The sequence below is a fragment of the Apodemus sylvaticus genome, chromosome 17 (genome assembly GCF_947179515.1).
Source record: "Apodemus sylvaticus chromosome 17, mApoSyl1.1, whole genome shotgun sequence".
Taxonomy (NCBI): domain Eukaryota; kingdom Metazoa; phylum Chordata; class Mammalia; order Rodentia; family Muridae; genus Apodemus; species Apodemus sylvaticus.
The window spans coordinates 27,538,393-27,561,577 of record NC_067488.1 but is presented as its reverse complement, the minus strand read 5'-3'; the positions used below and the strand labels follow the sequence as shown (position 1 = coordinate 27,561,577).

Below are 23,185 nucleotides of genomic sequence, written 5' to 3'. Positions count from 1 at the left end.
TTACAAATGCACACTGAGGCTTAGTAACTTGACCAAATTCACATAACTCCAGTCTTAAGAAATGGAATCCAGTCCCTAAATTCATAGTCTAGTCAGAGGTGGACACCCCACCTCGCTCCTTCATCACCATGCCTACGGGCAGGCATAGCCTACACTGACAGTGAGAATCACCGTGGGGTGCTTGGCTAAAGGCTCCCTGTAACCCACAGGTTATTAAAGGTCTGAGTCAGGGACTCTCGGGTAAGGACGTCCCTCCTCCCACCCCTCGGTGGCATACCTCGGTGACGTACCTTTAGTAGGCAGAGCTGCGAGGGTACTACTGGTGTCTGGAAGCTAACAGGCTGGGGTTTTCTAAACCCCCTGTGAAGCACTAGCCCTCCACACCTCTCCCCAGCAAAGAATTACCTAGCCTCACGCTGGCCTCGAACTTAGAAATCCGCCTGCCTCTGCCTCCCAGAGTGCTGGGATTACAGGCGTACGCCACCATGCCCGGCAAATTTTTTATTTTATTTATTTATTTATTTATTTATTTATTTATTTATTTATTTATTTATTTATTTATTTTGGTTTTTCAAGACAGGGTTTCTTTGTATAGCCCTGGCTATCATCCTGGAACTCAATCTGTAGACCAGGCTGGCTTCGAACTCAAAATTCCGCCTGCCTCTGCCTCCCAAGTGCTGGGATTACAGGCGTGCACCACCACCGCCCGGCAAACATAGTGCCATGTCAAAGCAGGCTCGAGCACACGGGCCCTCCCACTTGGTTTTCAGGAACAGCATTCCTCGCTAGCCCTCACTGGGCTGTCCATTATCTTGGAGACAGTAAAGCCAGCACTGTTGTGTGAGAGCTTCCTCGTGGCTAACCGTGGACAAGTTTGTGTCCTTTGGCAGCCCAGAGGTCGTTGGCAGCAGCTTTGTCACAGCTCAGTAGTCTGGGGTGCTTTCTCTCACCTCACAGTTCTCTGTTGTGGACGCCCAGGGTACATTAGTGAGCAGGGCAGAGGGCTCCTGTGGGGAGCTGGTACCGAGGCCAGGGGAGGGCGAGGCCATGTGCACTCTGCCCAGTGGGATTCCCATCCCCCCACAGGGCATGGCGTGGGAAAAGAACAGCTATGGCCCTGGACCTCCACCATCTAATCAGATCCTCTCCTCAGTTTCAGATTATGATTATTTCTCAGTAAGTGGTGACCAGGAGGCAGAGCAACAAGAATTTGACAAGTCCTCCACCATTCCGAGGAACAGTGACATCAGCCAGTCCTACAGGCGCATGTTCCAGGCCAAGCGTCCGGCCTCAACGGCCGGCCTTCCCACCACTCTCGGACCCGCTGCGGTCACGCCAGGGGTGGCAACCATCCGACGGACCCCTTCCACCAAGCCTTCTGTCCGCCGAGGGACCATGGGCGCGGGTCCTATTCCGATCAAGACACCAGTGATCCCTGTCAAAACCCCGACTGTCCCAGACCTCCCTGGGGTTTTGCCATCCCCTCCAGATGGGCCAGAGGAGCGGGGTGAGCATAGTCCCGAGTCCCCGTCCATGGGGGAGGGACCCCAGGGTGTCAGCAGTATACCCTCCTCCTTGTGGAGTGGCCAAGCGCCGACCAACCCTCCACTTCCAGGCCCAAAGCCCTGTATAACCGAGGAGCACAGACAGGCGATTCCAGAGAGTGAGGCTGAAGACCAGGAGAGGGACCCCCCAAGTGCCACCATCTCCCCAGGCCTGATTCCAGAGAGTGACCCCGCAGACCTGAGCCCAAGAGAAAGTCCTCAGGGAGAAGACATGCTGAATGCCATCCGGAGGGGCGTGAAGCTGAAGAAAACGACCACCAACGACCGCTCTGCACCTCGCTTCTCTTAGGCTCTCCTAGTTCCCGGGAGACGCTGCCGGTGGGAACGAATGGGAACGAACTCTTTCATTAACAAAGCCTAATTTGTCTTGATCCATTCCAGTCTATAATCAAGCAAACGATTTTGTAGGCAAATTCGGAATTCTGCTCTTTTCAAAGTATTCAACATCTTTAGATAAGAATTCAAAGCAACACGCGTAATTGACATAACCTTGATCTTTTAATTTGTAAATATTGACGGTTTCTTTCTGCATATTTTAACCTTAGTCTCCCTTTTGATTTTTCTGAAGGTGCCAAATTCCATTTAACTTTTTTACAGGTCTTTGTAAAATTTTAAAAGCATTAAAGGGGAGGGGGCGGGTTGGGTCGGGGGGAACCTTGGAGTAATTTCACAAAGGATTACATACTTAAGTTCTTCTTTTTCCTTCCCTCACGCTTTTGTAGATGCATTGTAGTTGTCTAGTTTAGAAAGCAAATTCAAGTTATTTTAATGGATAAACACAACGGATAAGGGGTGAAACCCTCGTTCGCATATACTGTGTTCTGGAGGAGAAGCGCAGGAGTAATATGCAGGAGCAATATTCAGGAGTAAAGCCTGGACTTGGTGGACTGTGTTGGGATTGGGGGGAGGGCCGGGGGAGGGGCACACTGTCAACATAGCCAATCCTGTTACATTTAAGAGTAGCCTTGTAGGTTGAATTTCCAGTAGCTTCATGGTTAACGCACCCGAATAAGCCATACTAGATTGCAGTGTTTGTTTCTGTAAGGTTTTTTAAGGACTTCCTTTCTCCCAGCATTCCTCTGGACTGCGCGCGCGCGCGCGCGCGCGCGCGCACACACACACACACACACACACACACACAGCACCCGCATCCAGTCCTGCGCATGCTGCCACCACCGGTAGACATAGTCCCTTCCTTTACCTTCTCGTCTCTTAGACTCACTTCCACTGCATCCAGATACATCCAAAGGGGTAAGGCAATTCAGAAAACGTGCAAACATTTTAAAACGATAGCAGGGAATTCTTAGATATAGAAAATGCCTTCTACTGAACTGTGCCCAGCAGGCTGGGCGCGTTAAAAAGCCCAGATATTTTGAAGAAAAAAAAAAAATTCAAACAGATTTATCAAGGGTAACCAGCTTGGAGTCTAGCAATTTTGCCAATGTGCTTACCAATCTGGGGGCTTGTTTTTCTTCCCTTCCTTAAATAAGGACAGTTGATTGGCTTCTAAACACCGGAGCAAAGACAATTTATTTACTGTCAACTGTCAACTGGGAGTCTGATTTCAATTCAGGCAATGTTTTTTTTTTTTTTCTTGGTTTTTTAGAAGTGAATTTGTCTTTTCTTTTTTTAAGTGGAAGTTAAATTTGTTACAATGCCCATCCCTAAAGTCAACAGAGATCTGTAGGTTTCAAGAGCTCACATTCAAAGACAGCTGTTGAAAAGGCAAGGCCCTCGGCTGTAGAGTAGCTGACAGCCCACGCTTGACTGTTTGGGCAAGAGACTTGCTGGATCCTGTGGGCTCTGCACATGTCGGCTCTAGCCTCTGATGACATAATCTTATACTTTAACACATAACCACACTGGATGTGAGAGTAACGTTCCTCTAGTCATTGTTCTATATATTAACATTTAAAACCGCTGTGATTGCTCAAAGGACATTTTATGTTATGGCTTTAAAGCAAAGGCATGATTATTAGAAATGACTTAAGCTCTTTTCTTTGAAAAACAAGCTCCTTTTACAGACTATAAGCAAACAGTAGTGCCTGTGGTTTAGCCCGCCAATCTTGATGACTCAAAGTAGCTGATGCATTGTGCATATGATGCTTGAGATGGTTTTTGCAGATGCAGAAATCGCTGCAAGGTCATTCTAGTAGATACAAGTGGTATTTTAAACCTTTGAAAGGAATGGATGTAACTGTACGTTGGTACAGCTTTTCACTTGTTTAGTTTTTAAACGTTAGTATAATCTGAATAAAGTTAATATAAACTGTTGCCAAATTCAATGTAGAAAGAATGTGACAAACACCTTGGGTAGTTCTGTTTGTGTTTTTGCATATTGTAAAAGCAGTGTCACAGCTGAAAACGAACCCTTTCTAAAGGTAAATTATTGTGGTTTAGTTGCTAGTTTGTATTGAGAGTTGACCTCTCCCTGTGCAGTTTTTGTTCGAAACTTGTATAGATAACAGCGTGTAATGTGTCTCCCTTCTACACTGTAACAGTTGCTTCTGCCTACCTTATAAATAAAGAATCACTAAGAAAAAAAAGTTCTCAGGTCTCCTTTGATTGCTTGGGGTCTCAGTCAAATGTCAGAACCTGGGCAGAGCCTCAGACCAAGCTCGGAAAACGTTCAGGAAGTTATGTCTTTGGCAGTTATGAGATTTAAGGGCTAGAGTTGCCTAATTATTTGAAAACAGTTCCAGTGAGTTACCAAAACCTAAAAGCAACTAGTTGTTACTGGTAGTTGAGGAATGCTTTACTTAAAAAAAAAAAAGTTTCAACTCTGTAGCCCTGGCTTTACCTGGACCTCTGCAGACCAGGGTGGTCCTGAACTCCAGAGATCAAGTGCTGAGTTGCAGTGTGCACTTTTTTAAAACACCGGCTTGAGTGAGCCGGGTGTGGAATGGCCTGTGGGCAGCGGTTCTCTCCACATACACTGGTCTGGGGCATGAACCAGGCTTGACCACTAGCCTTTGTTGCCTTACCTTTGTAAAAAGTAACCTGGGATACTTCAGAAGGCCTGGTAGCTCCTTCCCTTTGACTGCTCAGAAACGGGGGCACAGGTGTCAAAAGTTTGCATCCCACATTAGACCCCTGAGCCCCAACCTGCAGACCCACACCCCACCGAGAGGGCACTGAACTCCATGCCTGCTCTGAGCTGCTTCACATCTGCTTTGTTCATAAAGACTAAAACCCCATCGCAAAGCCTCTAGGGAATGAAGGCAGGAGTGGCAGCACCCCTGCACCCCTGCACTGTGAGCATCACTGAGAGACCACGTGCATATTTTGGCTTTTTCTTTTTAAAGAATTATTATGTTTTATGTACGTGAGTACACTGTAGCTGTCTCCCATTACAGATGGTTGTGAGGCACCATGTGGTTGCTGGGAATCGAACTCAGGACCTCTGGAAGAGCAGTCAGTGCTCTTAACCGCTGTGCCGTCTCTCCAAGCCTCTCTGTCTTTTAAAGCCTTCTGTATTCTATTTATTCCTTCCCTTTACTAGTCAAGCCTTCATCTTAAGCCTTCACTCGGTTGTGGGCTAGGGAGATGGCTCCGTGGATAAAGCACTTATGAGAACCTAGGTGAAGCTGGGCACAGCCGCGCACTAGAGACCTCATCCTAAAGATGGAAGGCGAGGGCGCCACCCGCACCGGTCCCTGCCCTGCATGAGTGTGTGCGTGTGCACGAGTGTGCTTGAGTGTACATGCACAAAGGTGAAAGCCAACCTGGTCCTAACACTTGAACTGTCCTCTGAAGCGTCTCCTTACTGAGCACATGTGTTATCAATATAATTCTACAGTATCTTTAAAAAAAAACAAGAAACTGGCAAACGTCGTCAAACCAAACCAAAATACAGACAAGCCCTGGGTGCCACAGTAATCCTTGGAAGAACATAAGAGTCACAGCCGGCTGTGTCTGGTTATTTTTATTAGGGCAAGTGTGCACGTGTTATGTGACTCTCACTTGCAAGCATGACCAGTGAGGTGCCGGTCTATGTGGGCCGTTCCCGAGGTCTGGTCACAATGTGCCACCACAATGGGGGCAAGTCGCCTTCCTTTCTGGCGGGAGGCAAAGCTTCAGTCATAATACCATCAGGTGACGTTTCCTCCTGCAGCTGCTTAACCTAGAAGGGACAAGGAAGGAACAATTACAGAAGGAATGGCAACACTGAGACCCACGTGCATGGTCAGATGACAGCCTGGGATATGGCTCCTTCCACCCTGAATCAGCACCAGGAAATGTTTATTTTATATAAATCTGCACTATTTCTATGCCCGAGTCTACAAATCAGAACATATGGAGTTGAGCTGACCGGTCTTCTGCCTGCCCTTCTCGGTGGCGTCATCCCAGGAGAGCCGGTGACTGCTCTCACTTGTTTTCTTAGCACGGCAAAGCTGAGCATCACCTGCCCCTACTCCTTCAGCAGAGCCACCAGTCTTCCTAAGTCCTTCTGTCATGGTCTCCCACTGGTCCCAGGAAAATACTTGGCTAAGCACTCTCCACAGCATTAAGAAGCCCAGCTCAGATGTACTAGGGATGCAAATTAACAAGTTCCCAGTGAGCAGCCGGAATGAGAATTCTGATGAAATCACATGGAAAGCAGGTTCTGCCCTGCCTGATGCTGCCCAGCAAGATTCTCAGCATCACTGTCCTGATGGGACTGGCCCTAGAAGTAAACTCTCACCTACACACAGCACAGGATAGCATCCAGGAGCTGAAAGCGGACAGAGGGGACTCAGGAGAGGGCCTCGGCGGTCCCTGGCAGACCAAGCCTGCTGCTCACCATGAGAATGTATTTTAAGCCTCAATATGCTGAAATACTTCTTACAAAACATGATGTCCCTTGGCCACAGAGGCCTTTCTACTCCATCTTCCACAGCTACTGTAGCACTCTGTGGGCCACACAACCTTTTCACTGAAACTACCACAAGAACCCTAAACTGGTCTCCTGCCTCCTCCTGCCTTCTCCACCATCACCCACACAATGACAAGGGCTGCTGAGACCTAACTCTGAACGTCCTAAGCTGACTCAAGAATGCCCAGGGCTCTGAGGTAGGGCAAGGACAAGGGGTTTTATAGAGCAGGAAGAGTAGGTGGAGGGGAAGGAGAGGAAAGAAAATTAGAGATCAGAGAGGTTCAAAACGCATCGGAGACAACCTATCTGGAAGCTGGCCATTGTGAAATTGAACACAGCGGAAAAACTAAAAGGCTAGTTAAGAATCTAGCATAACTGTCTTGCAGAGGGCAGCACTGTGGACCTCAGCCCGCAGAGGCAAACTCCATCTGCATGCTGGCCAAGCGCGAGGCTACAGCACACTGCACTGTCAAAAACCGCACCTCCCGATCCCAGCTCTCCATCCTCAGTTTCTTCCACTGCTCTCTCTTGGAAAAGTAATCAGGATACATGGCTTTCTCAGAAGGATGCCAGTAATCTAAGCACCATTCTGGAACCTGTCAAGAGAGAGAAGCGTGTGTTATTATTCCACAGGATAACCATACATACCATGGACAAGGCCTGCTCAGGAGACAGGAGACAGAACTCAGGGGCTCCTATCAGTTATCAACTGGCGCAGCTGGTCAAGTGCTTAACACTTAACCATGAGAACCTGGGACAGAGTCCCAGCACCCATGGAAAAGCAGGCACGGTGATAAGGACCTATAATCCCAGTGACGGGCCAGGGAAGACTTGTAAAAGGATCCCTGGAGCTTACGGGCCATGCAGCCTTGCCAAAAGAAAAACGGGGTCTCCAGGTTCAGTGCACACCTCATCTCAAGAAATTAAGTAAAGAGCAGCTGAGGGAGAGCCCTACGATTGATCTCGGCTTCTCCCGGCACACCCACCAACACCTACACAGACCACACACCACATACACTCATGTTAGTGTATCTATGTAAAAGCTCCCGGTACACCCACCAACACCTACACAGACCACACACCACATATACACATGCTAGTGTATCTATGTAAAAGCTCCCGGCACACCCACCAACACCTACACATATACGCATGTTAGTGTATGTGTCTATGTAAAAGAGTTATTATCAGACCATTGAATAGGGGAGGGCAAGCAGAGACCAGAGGTAAGGGAGAATGCCTTAAGTAAGAGCCACGTGGCTGAGACATTAAAGGTAGTCCCGGCGAGCTGGCATCGCGGCGAGCTGGCATCCGGGCACTCTGGCTCACGTCTACCAAACGCCAAGGGTTATGGAAACATTCCCCGAGTCTCTGAGCGATGCTCAGTACTAATCCAAACTGGCTGACTTTGCGTTCCGCAAGTGAGCTAGGCACCAAATACTTTAGCGCTGTGCTTTGCCAAGAGTGCACTGCAAAACCTTAGAGCTGAATATATGAAAAGAGGAGAGAAAAAAGTTCGGCTGTCGGGGAAACTTTAGCCATGGCTCAAATGGCACATGGTACATAGGGCGGAGGTTTGGGACCGGGGACAAGGTGGATGTCCCGTAAAGCAGCTGCTACGTCTGCTCACCTACCTTGTAGCACTCATATCTCTCATAGGAAGTGCCCCCAGGAGAGTCTGGGAAGATATACGGCTGAGGATGCTGATTTTGCCAGAATTCTTCTTCCGCGTCCCTCAGCAGCTGGGTGGCCCTCACCATATCCTTCTCGTTCTTATGTTCTTCAAACCGCGCTCTCATCAAGCAAGCAAAGTACCGGTATTTGTCCCTTAAATCAAAATGATAGAGGACATCAGAAGAGTTATCTACTTGAGTGGGCAGCACTCTTATCAATGCATGCCAGATGGGCACCTTTTGGGCACCTCACCCACTTCAGGTCACTGTGAGCACTTCCTCTGTGACCCTCTGGACAGAGACAGACTGTACTAGTACGGCCGAGCCACCTGCCTCTCCTCAGTCACAGACACAGTGCATTAAGTACAACCTAGCTATTTTCCTCTCTCCTCCAAGGATTTTGACAGGAAAAGGTGACAAACAACCTTTGCAGGTTCATTTGATATGCACTCATTGACAACTACCACTGCTCCTCTCATCTACTACATCATCTGTACATCTCCAGGAGTTGGCACAGAATCTACCAAAAGATGGGAAGACCCATGGTAGTTGTCAGATAAGACCCAAGAAAACAAAACAAAATACCCATCCAGACCACCAAGTTATGAGAGGGAGCCTCTCTGGACTACTGCTAAACTGGCTGTACAGTCCCGGGGAAAGTTACTTCATGTAAAGGCTGGCATAGACATTCCAGGAGCATACATCCAGAAGCACACGTCACAAAGTGGCTGGCATATTTCAAGTGCTCAGTGACACAACCGGCATTCCACCAGGAAATAATTTTCAAAAAGCAGTGTCCAAGAAAGTCCGATGGATGCATGAGGATGCGTGCTAGAGGTGAAGGGAAACTAGGGAACCCTTGAGGTCAAGTCTAGACTCCCGAATGGCAATGTCATTACCTGAGACAGAGAATTTGAGAATAGAATCAGTATGGGGAAGTAGGGGGAAAAAAAGTTTGGTTTTAAAGAATAGCGGATAACCTCTCAGACAACTCGAAATACAGTTAATTCAAGTACCAACACTGAGGACAGCCATAGGAGACATGGCGCCTAAGACAGAGCCTTAGACGGAACCACTGAATGTCCTAGAAGACAGAAGAGGATCAGGGAGATATGGCTCGATAGGCAAAGTACCATGAGGAGTTTGGAGTCCCAAAGCCCAAGTAACACTGGGCATGGAAGCACACATCAGTGGTCCCAGCGCTCTTCCTCAGGATGACAGGAAGTGACACACTCCCAGTTTACAGGCCAACTAGCCTGGCATTCCAGCAGTGCACAGTCCCAACAAGGAGGAAGGCAAGGACTGACAGATGCTTTAGGTTGTCACACATGTGATAGCCACACGGGTTTTTTTGTTTGTCTTGCTTTAAGGGAACTGATTCGGACAAGGACTAAGAAAAGATGTCAGCTTTCAAATATGTTAACGCTGTCTTTGTAGCTAGTTTGACTATTCCCTCCATGAATATGAGCCCTAATATTCCCAGCTGGATTATAGCATTGCCTGGATTCTTAAAGGTTAACTTCTTTAGTAACACTGATAACTCTGTTACTTATGAGTTTCCCTGTCACTTTCCCCATTAATCCATGGGGGTTGCAGCTCAAAAGAGAGGACTGTTAATTATTTGCCACCCAGAATGGAAGCTGAATTGCAAATTCTGTTAAACAAACAAGAAAAATGTAGGGAAGAAGCTAACAACTGTATAACATTGTACACTGCACCTGCCTGCCTAACAAAGAGGTGTAACCACAAACTTGCATTCTAGGATTTGAGTTTACCCTCTGCAGGTCTTACATGGCTACTTGATTTTCCATTTTTTTTCTTGGAAGTCCTTTAGGTTTTAGGATAAGAGTGTGGCCATCTGGGACTTACATATTGTTGTGACTGCACCTTGCATTTCTTTTAGGTCATGAATGTCTACATATATTAACACTATATTGTTTGTTTATTTATAAAAAGGATATCTTTGTCTAGCTTCAAACTCATGTAATGGAGAATATCTCTGTCTCCCCCAATATATGCAACCATATGAAACTTAACAAGAAGACTAGTAACAATGGCTAAAGGAATAAAACTATGTAGGCGCTGAAACAGGCATGACAGTAATAAGAAGGGTCGATCCGATAAAGCCAAATGAGAAAAGCCGATGGGATGCGAGAAAGAGAATAATGTTTTTGCGACCGAAACCTAAATTTTAATCTTGACTTGGCCACGCAGAAGCTGAACAATCTCGGGCAAGTCAATCCTGAGCCTGCTTATCTGTAAAATAAGGCTAAATTAATCACTAGTATCTGAGTTACTTTGCAAACTAAAGATAATGGACAAAATTACTGTTAAGGTTAAGGACGACAGAGTCACAAAAACATTAGCGTTAGATTCATGACATTGACAGTCCTAGGTATATTTTTATTTCTTCATGCAACCTTCTAGGCTGGGTGCTGGTCGCGCCCCACAAAATCATCTCCGCCAGATCAAGCAGAGAGGACTGCATCAGGACCCAGGTTCAAGGGCGGGCTCCCTTCACTGCGTGCCCAAGTCCTTGATCGGCCTGGGCCACAGGGCCCCTCGGCTTCCGTCCCCGAGTTCCGGGTCCCCTCTCCCCACCTGTGGATACACCATGACTCGAGGTGGCGCAGCGCGCGCTTATACAGCCGCAGCACCTTCTGCCGGTGGGTCAGGTAGGCCGGGGGAGCGCAGAACGCCATAGCTCCCGGCTCACCTTCAGCGGCCGCCGCGGGGGCTGCCGGGAACCCGGAAGCGGCGCGGTTGCGAGGCGGGGCCGGAAGGATGAGCGTGTTCTACGCCACTTCCGCTTTTTCCCTGGGAGGAGCCTGCAGCGCTGTCATGAGTCTCTTCAAGTTCGTGGGTAAGGGCGGGTTTTCCTTGTCCGTGGGCCTTGCTGACTGTCCCGGGCCCCCTCTTCGAGGCTTGGCCTTTCCAGGGTACGGAAGATGCCCGGAGGCCTCGAATGCTGGCAAAGATTGATCTGGTTCTTGCTTGAGAATGGTTTCCCTGGTGCATATTCATTTATGAGAATTCACGAGCTATGAATAATTGTGACTTGTGCTTTTTTGTGTTTAATTCAACTGAAAGGAATAGGTGTAGGTGTGGGGTGTGCGTCAGCCGTAGACTGATAGTCTAGCATAGGCTAGTTAGTCCCCGAGACCTCCCACCGCTCAAGAAAAGGCACCGGCCCCAAGCTAATCACTTTTCTTCTGTCTTTCGTGAACCCTCGCTCCTCTTCATGGCCGGCCGGACAATACCTCCAAGGTACCGACCGGTTCACTCAGTCATCCCTTCATACCATAGACAACTCTGGGAGGCTTGACGTTGAGTTCTAGGAATGTGGCCAAGTCCTGCTCACAGGCCATCTAGACATAAACCGAAGTCCACAGACGGGAGGGGGTGGCAAATTGTGTTACCTGGCAAGTTCCAAGATCCATCCCACAGCAGGAGAGTGCGACAAGGATTCAAAATGGGGGACACTGTAAGAGGTAGGGTTGGAAGGATAACTTGGAACCCAAAAGTCTCGATTACTTAAATTTCACTCTGTAGGGAGTGGCGTTTCAATGAAGGCTTTTCAGAAAATCTTTGAGTGCCAGTTCTATGGAAAGAATCTTGCCTTCTGGGATGCTGCTGTGAGTAATCTCAGCATGAACTTTGTCTTTGTGGAATTTCCCGCCACTTAAGGGTAGAAAGGGACAGGGAGGGAGTTACCCTGATAGTCGTTTTAAAGATTTTTGGGACCAATAAGGGGTATCATGAAACTATTTCAGGTTTTGCAACAGAGAAAAGAAGAGGAAAAGAGAAATGGAACGGTTGTGCACAACATTTAGCACTGACTGTACATGTCTGCTTGTGGAAAATGAACACCCAAAGATGACAGGTTAAGAAATAGGTAGGAGGGCCATCCTGGTCTATTGGATTAGGTCCATTTGTGAGTTAAAGGACATCCAAATGGAGACATCATCCAAGCACTTAAAAGAGTAATCAGGAGAGTGGTTTAGGTTATACAGTAAAATTTGAGCGATAGCTTAAGCAATGTATTTTTCCCAAGACACTTTTAAAATTGGAGCTGTGAGAAACCTAGTTGTGAGTTAGTTTTCACACTAGAGAGGTAAGTCCTGTGGCAGTCAAAGCAAATGTGAGGAGAATGTTAGCAGGGTTTTAAAAACCTCTGTGAGAAAACCTGAAGTGAAGGTTAGGTGTTCTGGGTTCTTGATGTGATGTGCTAGGAAGGGGTGTGTCCTGGAGAGGGCACAAGAGCTCTCCCTACTCACCTCATACTGTCTCTATACCTGTGACTGGTTGTTAGAGGTTAGGCTGGGTGTTTCCAGGTTCTTGATCTCTTATCCCAAGAACTAAAGAGTAGGGCTCACACAGATTTACAAAAGAAGTGAGGAAACTTTATTTTGTGGAGCGATAATATATATTAAAAAGAGTATATGAAGTTTTTCTTTACTTGCGATGTTATTATAATAAAATAAAAAATATTTTTAAAGAGTTATTTATTTTATATATGTGAGTGCACTGTCACTGTCTTCAGACACAGCAGAAGAGGGCATTAGATCCCATTACAGATGATTGCAAGCCACCATATAAGTGCTGGGAATTGAACTCAGGACCTCTGGAAGAGCAGTCATTGCTCTTAACCACTGAGCCATCTCTTCAGCCCTAAAGTTAAAAATATACTTAGTGTTATGGATCTGAGGGTGTAGTAGAGAAAGCAGTTTTAGGGTTTTTTTTTTTCTTTTTATCCTACATCTTGTTATTTGAAAGCAGTCTTAGTATATAAATAAGTCAGTGTGTCCATGCTCCTATAAAGTTTTATGGACATTATATATATTTTTTTTAATTTTTTTTTTAAATTTTTAATTTTTTGGTTTTTCGGGACAGGGTTTCTCTGTATAGTCCTGGCTGTCCTGGAACTCACTCTGTAGACCAGGCTGGTCTCGAACTCAGAAATCCGCCTGCCTCTGCCTCCCAAGTGCTGGGATTAAAGGCATGTGCCACCACCGCCCCGCTTGGACATTGAATATTAAACTTAAAAGTTGATTTATTTTAACCACATGGGAGTGGGTAAGTGTGCAGATACCTGTGAAGACCAGAAGAGGGAGCCAGACCCCCTGAAGTGCCTAGAGTCACTGGCAATTGTGAGCCATGTGATATGGATACTGGAACCAAACCTGGGCCCTCTGGAAAAGCAGCAAGTACCCTTAACTGCAGAACCATCTTTCCAGACCCTGAATTGTTCTTTTTAATAATTTTCACAGGTAGAGGAATATTCTGTTGATTTTTAAAAACAATTTAAAATGTTCAACCATTATTAGTATAGGGACTAACAAAATAGGCAATAAAGCCAAGTGAGGTAGTACACATCTGTATCTTCAACACTTTGGGCCAGAGGCAGAGGCTTGTTCTACATGCTGAGGCCCTGTCGCACAGTAACACCATTAGCTGTGGTAGAGGGCGGAGCTACAGGAAGGAGTTCTGGCTCCTCTGCTGTGGCATCCTTTTGTTGTTTATATGGTTTTTTGGCACTGACTTGCTGAAGAAACTGGGCTGCTTGCCTGACCTTTTGGATTTGACTTTTTGCTGAGCAGTGGTGTGAGTTCCTTGTTCTCTAGTTTTTGAGATTTCCTAACCTTGAAATTATACCTCGAGGCAAATAAAAGCCTTCACCGTTTTAGATCCCTTGTTTCCTGTCTCTCTGTGTTCCTGAATCATAGGTGGCAGTGCCTTGACAAGATCCACTAAGCCCAAACAGTTTGCAGATACTGCTTCCATTAGAGAGCAATAGAACGAGCACTTCCCCGCTTTGTTTGGTTTTGAAAAATAAACTCATTGATACGGGTAGTTTTTATTAAGGACAGCTATTTTTAAATGTTAACGAAGTGGAGACATTACTGTCCTAAATAGCAGGGCTTGCAAGTGTCTGACTCCTCCATCAGGACATGGTGACAGCCTGCCAATGTCACTGTGTTTGTCTCTCATTCCTTCTCACTTAGTTTCCTACTTTTCCAGATACTTACATCTTTGGCTGACCTAACTAAAGTTGTTTTTTATGTACTGTTTATTTGCTTTTGAGTTTACTTGCCAGTAGGTATGCTTTTGATAAGAATGCTTATAGTTTAAAAGGTACTTGTCATAGATCAGCACATTTTGAAGAAGTGAAATAAGGAGGATTTTAGCTGCTTTTATTTTTGATGGTGGGCATGTCAGATGGATGTAGCAGTCTGTCTGTAGTTTTGGAGCTTGGAAGGCAGGGGCAGAGGTTCTCTAGGCTAGCTAGGTACTAGCGATACGGGCACGTTCAGTTGGGAAACATCGCCTCAATGAATGAAGTGAAAGGCAACGGAGGAAGACTCCCAATATCTCTGTCAGGCCTATACATATGTGTGCGTCCATCTGCATACATGTGTGTGAAGATAAGTTACAGTCATGCATGTACACTGCACACATGTACACACTAGGAGAAGAATCAAACTGCTTGACTCAGTTGGCTCTTTGATAGCACCATTTTGCATGGGGAGCATTGCCTACTGAAGATGCTAGGGCAGCGCGAACAGCCTGAATTCCATGTGCTGTGGGATTGTCACAGTCTTTGCACGGGGCTTGATAATGGTGATAAATGCCTGCTATAGAGCTCTCGATGTGCAAGTTCCTTACATCTCCATGCTTGGATTCGAGGCATGTTCTGTTGCCAGAAGGAAAATTCAGCTCATCCACCAAGAAGATAATGGCAGCTCAGTGGGGACCAAGCTCACTCACTAATACCTGGCCATGGCAAGAATTCCGACTCCAAAGCTCACCTTCATTCCGTCACTGAGTAACTGCATTGTACTTTCTGGGATCTGTTCATGGATGGAACTCTTTCTAGTCAATTTATTTGAACATTTTCCTTTGGCTCCTCTGTATCGGAGTGCTGAGTTATTGTAACATCTCTACAGATGTTTCTGGGAGTGTGCTGGTGAGGAAGTGGCGTCTGTCTGAGAGCATCTTCTGTGGGGGACTTGGAGAAGGTCTTAGAGGAAACTGGTGTGATTGACTGGCGTGGAGGGCCAGAAGCCTTTGGCCATCAGACTTGGTGAGGTGAGGACGTGAAGACTGCTTGCTGTACCAAGGGAATGGCTGCTCTAATCATGCCAGAGAGAGGGGGGATGCGCACTGAGTTGTGAAGAGGCCTGTGGAGAGGGAAGAACTGGTAGCTGAGGCTCTAGCACTCAAGATATGCCCAAGCCAGGACTGAATCTATGGCTTGAAATACACTGTGTCCAGACCCAGCAGACTGATCTCAGATCTCTGAGGAAGTAAGCATGGGAGTCAGCCCTCTGCCGTCTGCCTCACGGTAGGCAGGCAGGCCTCGTAGGGTGTCCAGGAGCTGCTCTGTCCGGGGCTGGGAGGAGGGTGTTGCACAGCTGAGCCTCCAATTCATTTTCAGTTCTCTTTTCAGTCAGAGCCGGGCTCTCCATGGCTCTCCCTCCTTTTTGGTTCCATTGTGTTTGGGAAAGTTCTGATCACTCTGCTGATGACAGAGACTTCCTTGAAGAAACTGGAGCCTGACTGCCCTTGTAACCTGTTAACTCAGCCCCAACATTGAGTTCTTGCTTCAAAGATCCAGTTAAGCGAAAATCCTCACCCTGCTGTATATCACCTTCAGTTCCTCATTGCTTGCCCTCAGCATTCCTGTCCGGAAGGACGTGTCAGGCTGACTTCAGTTAGAACCCATCCTTAGACCTAAGGCCCTCTTAGAGACTGCCCGGCAGATCCTTTCCTTTTCCTGGCTCTTAATTCCCCCTTAGCCTGGTTTCGGGGTTTGAGACTGATCTCTCTGCTCTGCTGCAGTGCCCTCATTACAGCTAGGTGTGGTGACCATGCCTTCGACCCCATCTCTGGAACACACAGGCAGGAGGGTCCCTCCAGGTTTGAGGCTAGCCTAGTCTAAGTGAGTTTATTACTACTGAGAAGTGAGTCTTAAAAATCAAACCTAACAAAACAAAAACCTCTCATTGCAATAATCTCTTTGAAATAAAGGTCCCTTGAAGTCTTTAACAGGTGTCATAAATAAATTCCTTAGTGAATTTATCTTAATGCATTTTCAAAGACACTGTTAAAAAGTGAAAAGAGCTAGAAAAGGCTAAAAGTGATCAAGGCTAGTTTTGTTCATAAGGTAGTGACTGGGAACCACAGTCCAAACCCTTGGCAGGATCATTTAGGCAGAAAGGTGTCTAACCTCCCTTCCTCTTTCTCAGCTTATCGCCTTTATCTACTTTTTTTTTTTTTTTTTGCTATATTTGAAGAAAAACTAGGTGACTTCTTGTGAGTGCCAATATCCCATAAATCTTGTATTTGTGATGTGGATTGTGTGTTAGGTGGCCTTTGATTCATAGCAGTCCTCCTGGATTACAAACTCATCACCTTATCCGTCTCTGTTGCTGTGCACAGATGTTTGTAATATTCTGCAGTGTGTGTGCTTCTTGCTGGTTCAAATGCCTAGAATTCCTCTTTACTACCTCTTGGATTATCTAAACTCCCGTTCTCCTCTCAAGGTCTGTCCTAATGTTGGACTGGTACGTCCGAGGAGCAGCTTGGCAGGAGCCCCTCCTGTGTGCTCCCATACATGTAGGAGTTATGTGCAGACTAAATGCACCCCAAATGCCAAAGTTGATGCTAGGTTCAAGCAATGCAATAATGAAATGGGGGGTGATTTCTTGGCTTCATGTTGCTTACAGCGTAGTTTATTATGTTACACATTATATTAGTAGTTTCTATGAATACCGTGCATTCCTATAGGATAACACATATAAATATATGTTTTACATATATTTCCTAACACATTTGGAGTATTCTGCATTGTGTGTTTTTTCTTCCTGGTTCAAATGCCTAGTGTAGAAGTAACTTTTATTCACCTGATGTAATCCTCTCAGCAGAGGCCTCCATCTAACCTAGGATGCTAACCTAGGCCTAGTCCTGGAAGCTCCTAGCCTCCGAACAGTCTTATCTGGGCTAGGATGTTTCAGCCTCTGAGATTTACTGTTGAATAAGCTCACTCCTTCCTAGTTCTCTCGGATTTCAGGCTGGCTGGTTGAACTCAGTTGTCCGGCTCACACTCCTCTCCAAGCTGACTGAGTCTGCCTTCTCTCTGGGCCTCTCCCTTTTTGCTCTGCTTGGCCTCACACTAACTGGCAATCTCTTCTAATCTCCCGGCTCCTTCTCTTTCTCTGGCTCCTTCTGTCTTCACCTATGTCTGTCTAGCCTATTTTTTCTCTGCAACCTCTGCACAACTATCCCAGTGATGCTGCCTCTTCTTTTCGCACCTGCCCCTCAGGCAGCTTCCCTTTCCTCTCTTCTCCTGAGAGCTGGGCATATACTATTCTGTCAAGTCACTTTGACTGCCAGTCAGTTAGACATCACTTTAAACATGGGCACTTCCTTCTGCGTACTAACTCTGCCTTTATTGTTTGGGATTGAAGGTGTGCACTAAGAGAGTGACTGTATTCCAGCCAGAGGGATTAGCTCGTGCTAAGGCTGAGCCACCACAGCACAACTAGAAACGGGTTTTTCCAGTAAGCCACACAATCTCAGGATTCACAGTGTGACTGACTATCCTGCAACAGCCTACAATTCTCTCTTTACTATCTCCTGGGTTAGTACTCCACGTCTCAAGGTCTGCCCTAATGTTGGAGCAGCACATCGTGAGGTGTGGCTTGGCTTCTGACATTCGGGGGCTGACAAAGTCAGCCTCCAGGTGTAATTGCTGAATGAGTAAGTAGTTTATTGCTATCTCTACATCTCCACTCTCATCACCATCTCAGACGTCTTTACTGCACGTGAGCTTTTGCCAGTTTCCAGATGAGAGACCCTATCATGTGCCTGAGTGAAATGTCTTCAGTGTAAATCATCAGGCATCATAGCGAAACCAGGTTGTTTGTTTGTTTGTTTTTGTTTGTTTGTTTTTTAACTTAAGTGTGTGCCATAATTGATCTGTCCCTTCTGGCTAAATCCCTTCCTCTGCTTCTCATTAGCAACTACAGAACCTTTAATTTCCTGAAGAACTGGTCTATTTCATACTCTGAAGGCTTGCTGTCCTAGTTACCTTTCTATTGCTAGGAACAGGCACTGCAACCAAGGCAATTTACAAAAGGAAGAATGTATGGGGCTCACAGTTCCAGAGAATAAGCCCATGACCATCATGGTGGGAAGTGTGGCAGCAGGCTTGCCAGACATGGGGGCACCGGGGGTATCACCCCACCGCAGACAAAGGGTGGGGTCAGTTCTCCCACACTCGTACCCTTGGGGTTGGCTCTGTACACCCCACACCACTAGTGCCAGTGCCACTGTGCTGCCCCTCCTGAGTAAGGGGTGGTAGTATGGGCTTTTGAAACCTCAAAACCCACTCTGTGACATAGCTCCTCCTACAAAGCCACACCTCCTAATCCCCCCAAACAATTCCACCAACTGACCCTATAGGGGCCAATCTCATTCACACCACCACACTGGGTGATTGTAACTCATCCTGTAACATTCAGTTCTGGATTATTTCTTTCTGGGACCCTCTTCTGAGTCAGCTACCAAACTCTGATAGAACTTCCTGTGTCCCATAATAACAGTGGTTTTATGCCTTTAGTTTTGAGAAATTTATTGACTTCATACATGTATATGATACATTTTAATTTGGTTCCCTAGTGAACTTTCCTATCGCTCTCATTGTCTCTATAATTGCCTATGACTGGGTCTGCCCCAGTCCTCCTTGTGGCCCACAGGTCTGTCAGAGGAGCTGCCAAGAGTCGACCAGCCAGTTGATACTGCTGGTCTTAGCAGCATGTAGCCATTCATCACTTAGATGAGTGACTGAATGAAGAGCTTGTTTAGAGATAGTTCAAGTAAAGCTTGTTTTAATGATTATCTGTTTTGCTTTTGGTTTCCACAGATATTGGCATCAACCTGACAGATCCTATGTTCAGAGGAATTTATCGGGGTGTGCAGAAGCATCAAGGTGAATGTCTCTTACTAGGGTGACTTCTATGAAGACAAACTCTTTGTTACAAGGTGTTGAAAAGCATAATCCACACTTAAAAGTCAAATCTTAAAGAACTGTGTAGCCGAGTACAAGTCTAAAGCCAGCACTCAGAAGGTAGAGGAAGGAGAATAGCAAGTTTGAGGCCAGCCTGGGCTACATAGTGAGAACTTGTTTTAAAAAAAAACAAACAAAGCAAAACCCTCATCATCATATGTCAGACAAAACAATGAACTAAGTCAGACACGCCCTATTGGCAAACTGTTGTTTTGAACAACAGGCATGGAACCCAACAATTACTTCCTGTGAACATCAGTTTATCAAGTTCTTAAACACGTTCAGGGCCTGTAGATGGCTCTGTAGTTAAGAGGACTTACTGCTCCTACAAAGGACCTGAGTTTAGTTCCCAGCACCCACTTGGACACAGCTGCCTATAACCCCAGCTCCAAAGCCTCTGATGACCGCTTCTGGCTTCTGACAGCATGTGCATTCATGTACACATAGCAACATGTGTACATACACACACACACACACAGAGAGAGAGAGAGAGAGAGAGAGAGAGAGAGACCAGCCAAGGACATGTGCTAGAAGAAAGGTGTGTTTCTTTCCCCTGTCTTCTATCCTCTTTCCATGGTGTCTACTTAGAGCCCCGGTGTGTAGGTGGGATCGGATATTGTAACTTTAAGAGGGCTTCAGCAGAAGCAAGCGGTTTGTATTATCATATAAGTTTGTTTTCCTCTCCAGTCCTGAGAATCAGCCCAGGGACTGATGCGAGCACAGACAAGTGCTGCCCCACTGGGCAGTGTCTCCCAGGGACAAGTTCATTTGTGAGGCCTGTTGGGTTAGCTGAGAGGTGACGAAGCAGGAAGTGGTGGTGACACCGAATTTTAAAAGTAGGATGTCTGCAATAGATATGCCTGGGCACACTGCCTGAGCAGAGTGACTGTGCTCTGTGTACATGCAAATAGGGAGGGTGAGGGTTCCGTACCGCGGTGAGCCCGGTCGGTGAGCCCAGTCAGTCAGTGGGCCCAATCAGTGAGCCCGGTCGGTCAGTGAGCCCGGTCAGTCAGTGAGCCTGGTCAGTGGGCCCGGTTGGTGAGCCTGGCCTGCCGCTGACTATGCCAAGCTTCTCTAGCTTTCTCTGGCTTTCCTGAATGCAGGAGACAAGAAAAACAAATGCTTTCCCGGCTCTCACTTTAAAACTAACTCTCACAGTTCAGTTAGACATTTGGATGCTAGTTTTATATGTCACTTATACAGTAAAGTTAATTGTTGAGTCAGTTACATTCTGCCTGCCTGGTACACCTAGATTTCATGCCTTGCTGTTGCATGTGTATTTGCATGTGTGTTTGTATATGTTTGTAACATAAATTATGCAGTAGTCAGTTATCACTACTACTGCAGTTTATAATCTAGCAAACTTAGTTGTATACTCAGTATAAATTAACTAAGGTGATTTTTGTTTTTGACTTCCAATTATTTATATATATTATTTTTATTAGATATATGTAAATAGACTTTGAATTTTATTTTTATTTACTCTGAAACTGAAATATGGAATTAATAATTGAGTTTTTATATTTTTGTTGCTGCCCATTCTGTTTCTGGCCCTAACAGTGGGCTGGGGAGATGGCACAGTGTAAAGGGCTTGCTATGCAAAGCATGAAATTCTAAGTTTGCATCCCAGCACACATGTTAGAGCTAAGAGCACCAGCATGTGCCTGTAGCCCCAGTGTGTGGCTAGGAAACAAGGGGCTCCTGGGGGCGTGCTGGCCAGTCAGTCATCTGAGGCAGTGAGCTCCAGGTTCGCTGAGAGCCTCGGTTATAGAAGCTAGAGTGATAGAGGAAAATACCCAGTGTTGCCCTCTAGCCTACACACACACACACACACACACACACACAGACACGCACACGCACATGGATACACACACATACACTTTCATAAACGAATACAAGTTTTGGATACAAGGCACATCAATTGCTCTGTTGCCATTGAGTTCATCATTTTCTCCTTTTTTGTTCAACAAAATAAAAGTACAATTAAATTAATTATTAATTATTCAGTTTCTTGTTTTATATATTTTTTAAGGTTCTACAACTCTAGTTTCACTATATTACACTAGCACTGATTAGGCTGTTTTAGTACATGATTATTTTTGTGCATTTTTTACTTTAAGAGAGATAAAAATTATAGATGCAAATTATAAATAATCTCTCTCTATTTATCAAGTTTTCTTAATATGCGATTTTTCTTACACAGATGACTTACAAGATGTAATAGAGAGAGCTATCCAGATTGGTGTTAAAAAGGTAACATCTGAATTTTTTTATTGTTGAATTTCTTTGTTTTTAAAATAAATGTTAATTAAAATACTGAACAGTAACAGAGAGCTAGCACACACTCATTGTCTAGTCTGTGTGTAATGGAAAGAAATATTCAGTCACAGATAGTTATGTTGCACAACCCTCAGGTATGTCATCAGAAATGTGTTAGAAAAAAAAAACTATAACACGTGCTGCTCTTAAAGACAACCTTCAGTAAATGTTATAATCTCGCTTGGCATGTGTTGGAAATAGTTATCAAACACATGCATGTGTTTACTTAGTTCACTTCTACTTACTGAGTTCATTACCAGCAGTTGTGTTGTATAATTAGAAGCATGAGTTTGGCATCACAAACTATAGCTGTGGGTATACCATTAGATAACTAAGAAAATTCCTTAGTTTTAACAGTATAAAATGCTTACAAGTTTTTAGAGTTCTAATAAGAAATTGAACATTAATTAGCTTATGTCAAATTCTTCAAGTTAAGTATTTCCTTAAGTTGGTTGTACATATGGCAGGCAAGCCCACATATGAGAAATAAAGTTATTTTCGATAGCATAGTATCAGTTCACTTTGTAGCTATTGCTTCTAAGTTAAACACTCTCAGTTCTAAAATGTGATGCTAGTTAAATAAACTCTGCAGTCACTAACCCTATATGTTGATTATTCAAAAGTACTGAGAAAGGACCAAAGTTACATGAACCTTAGTCATATGTTCACTCCCTCATGAGTCGCTTTTATGTAATGCTTTTCTGCCTGAAGTATCAGGCTCCCGAATTTCCCCATATCAGCAGGAGTACTTTGCTTATTTATCATCATGCTCTCTCTCTCTCTCTCTCTCTCTCTCTCTCTCTCTCTCTCTCTCTCTCTCTCTCTCTCTCTCTCTCTTTCACACACACACACACACACACACACACACACACACATAAATAATAGACAGAAATAATAGGACAGAGGCAGAGTTCACTTGTACTTACTGAGTTCATTACCAGCAGTTGTGTTGTATAATTAGAAGCATGAGTTTGGCATCACAAACTTGGCTTCTGGCACCAGCTTCCTCCTTCCTAGCTTTGAAACCTGGGGTATTCTAGCTCTCAGCCATAAACAGTGGATGCTTTAGCAGTGTTTAAGAACATTGTTGTGAGGGTTAAAGAAAACGCTGCCCCAAGCAAGCCTTCATGGTGTGTGTGATGGCATCCCCACTGCCGGGTCAGGAGCCGCATGCTGGGCGCGAACCCGCAGCCTAGCCTCGCCCTTCCTTTCTTAGGTTACTTGAAGCAGGGGTAGAGAATGTAAATAGATTTGGTTAGAAACTGTTCTACAGCATCAAAGTTCTTTATGTGAGCAGCTGCTATAGTTTTCGAGACTTGGGTCAGGTTGGTAAAGAACAGTTTTCCAGATATCTTAAAATTTTCTTAAATCTTGTATTTTATGGGCATTTGAAGTTTTAATTGTGACTATATATCCCCTGTATATACAGCTCAGTAGCTGGTCATACTACGTTGCTATACAACAGTATCTGTTCCTCACACAGAGTTCCACCTTTGGTTTGTGTGCATTCTCTTTGGTGTGTAGCTACAATGAAATATCTTTACTTTAACTTAGAGACACTTAGAAGTATGTTTTAAAAAATAATGATCTGTGCCCTTAAATCACCCTTTAGAAACTATACCTTAAACAGCAGTAGGTTCTTTAATTCAGTCTGACAGATTAGTAAAGATAGCATTCTAACCATCAGGTGGCTGTCTGAAGT

At 45.4% G+C, this 23,185-nt stretch overlaps 3 protein-coding genes across 17 annotated transcripts in view; 2 read left to right on the top strand and 1 right to left on the bottom strand.

Annotated features, from left to right (window-relative positions):
- Mtss1 (MTSS I-BAR domain containing 1) overlaps nt 1-3,158 on the top strand; it is a 138,550-nt gene extending 135,392 nt beyond the window's left edge. For 10 of the 11 annotated variants that reach the window (XM_052161626.1, XM_052161623.1, XM_052161627.1 and 7 more), the window contains one exon: nt 1,154-3,158. In XM_052161626.1, coding sequence (XP_052017586.1) covers nt 1,154-1,854 — 701 coding nt within the window. In that variant the 3' untranslated portion in view covers nt 1,855-3,158. The remainder of the gene's footprint in view (nt 1-1,153) is intronic. The other variant, XM_052161620.1, reaches the window with a different exon arrangement.
- Nucleotides 3,159-5,475: 2,317 nt separating this feature from the next.
- On the bottom strand, nt 5,476-10,839 carry Ndufb9 (NADH:ubiquinone oxidoreductase subunit B9). The gene is made up of 4 exons (XM_052161340.1): nt 10,695-10,839; nt 8,055-8,247; nt 6,903-7,016; nt 5,476-5,688 (listed from the first exon to the last, which is right to left on the bottom strand). Exons 1-4 carry the CDS (start codon nt 10,793-10,795, stop codon nt 5,557-5,559), a joined length of 540 nt encoding a protein of 179 aa, XP_052017300.1. The 5' UTR covers nt 10,796-10,839; the 3' UTR covers nt 5,476-5,556.
- Nucleotides 10,840-10,874: 35 nt separating this feature from the next.
- Nucleotides 10,875-23,185, top strand: part of Tatdn1 (TatD DNase domain containing 1) — a 33,356-nt gene continuing 21,045 nt past the window's right edge. The window contains exons 1-3 of one of the 5 annotated variants that reach the window (XM_052161454.1): nt 10,875-10,956; nt 19,021-19,086; nt 21,368-21,417. In XM_052161454.1, the coding sequence (XP_052017414.1) occupies nt 10,878-10,956; nt 19,021-19,086; nt 21,368-21,417 (195 nt within the window). In that variant the 5' untranslated portion in view covers nt 10,875-10,877. Of the gene's footprint in view, nt 10,957-15,052; nt 15,183-15,608; nt 15,711-19,020; nt 19,087-20,103; nt 20,169-21,367; nt 21,418-23,185 lie in introns of those variants that run through there. The other 4 variants (XM_052161455.1, XM_052161456.1, XM_052161458.1 and 1 more) reach the window with 4 other exon arrangements.

Coding starts and splice junctions, on each gene's coding strand:
- Ndufb9 (XM_052161340.1), bottom strand. CDS start 10,795: ATGGCGTTCTGCGCTCCCCCGGCCTACCTGACCCACCGGCAGAAGGTG. Junction 7,017..8,054: donor AGAGATATGAGTGCTACAAG/GTAGGTGAGCAG, acceptor CTCTCTTGACAG/GTTCCAGAATGGTGCTTAGA. Junction 5,689..6,902: donor TGGAGAGCTGGGATCGGGAG/GTGCGGTTTTTG, acceptor TGTCCCTTCTAG/GTTAAGCAGCTGCAGGAGGA.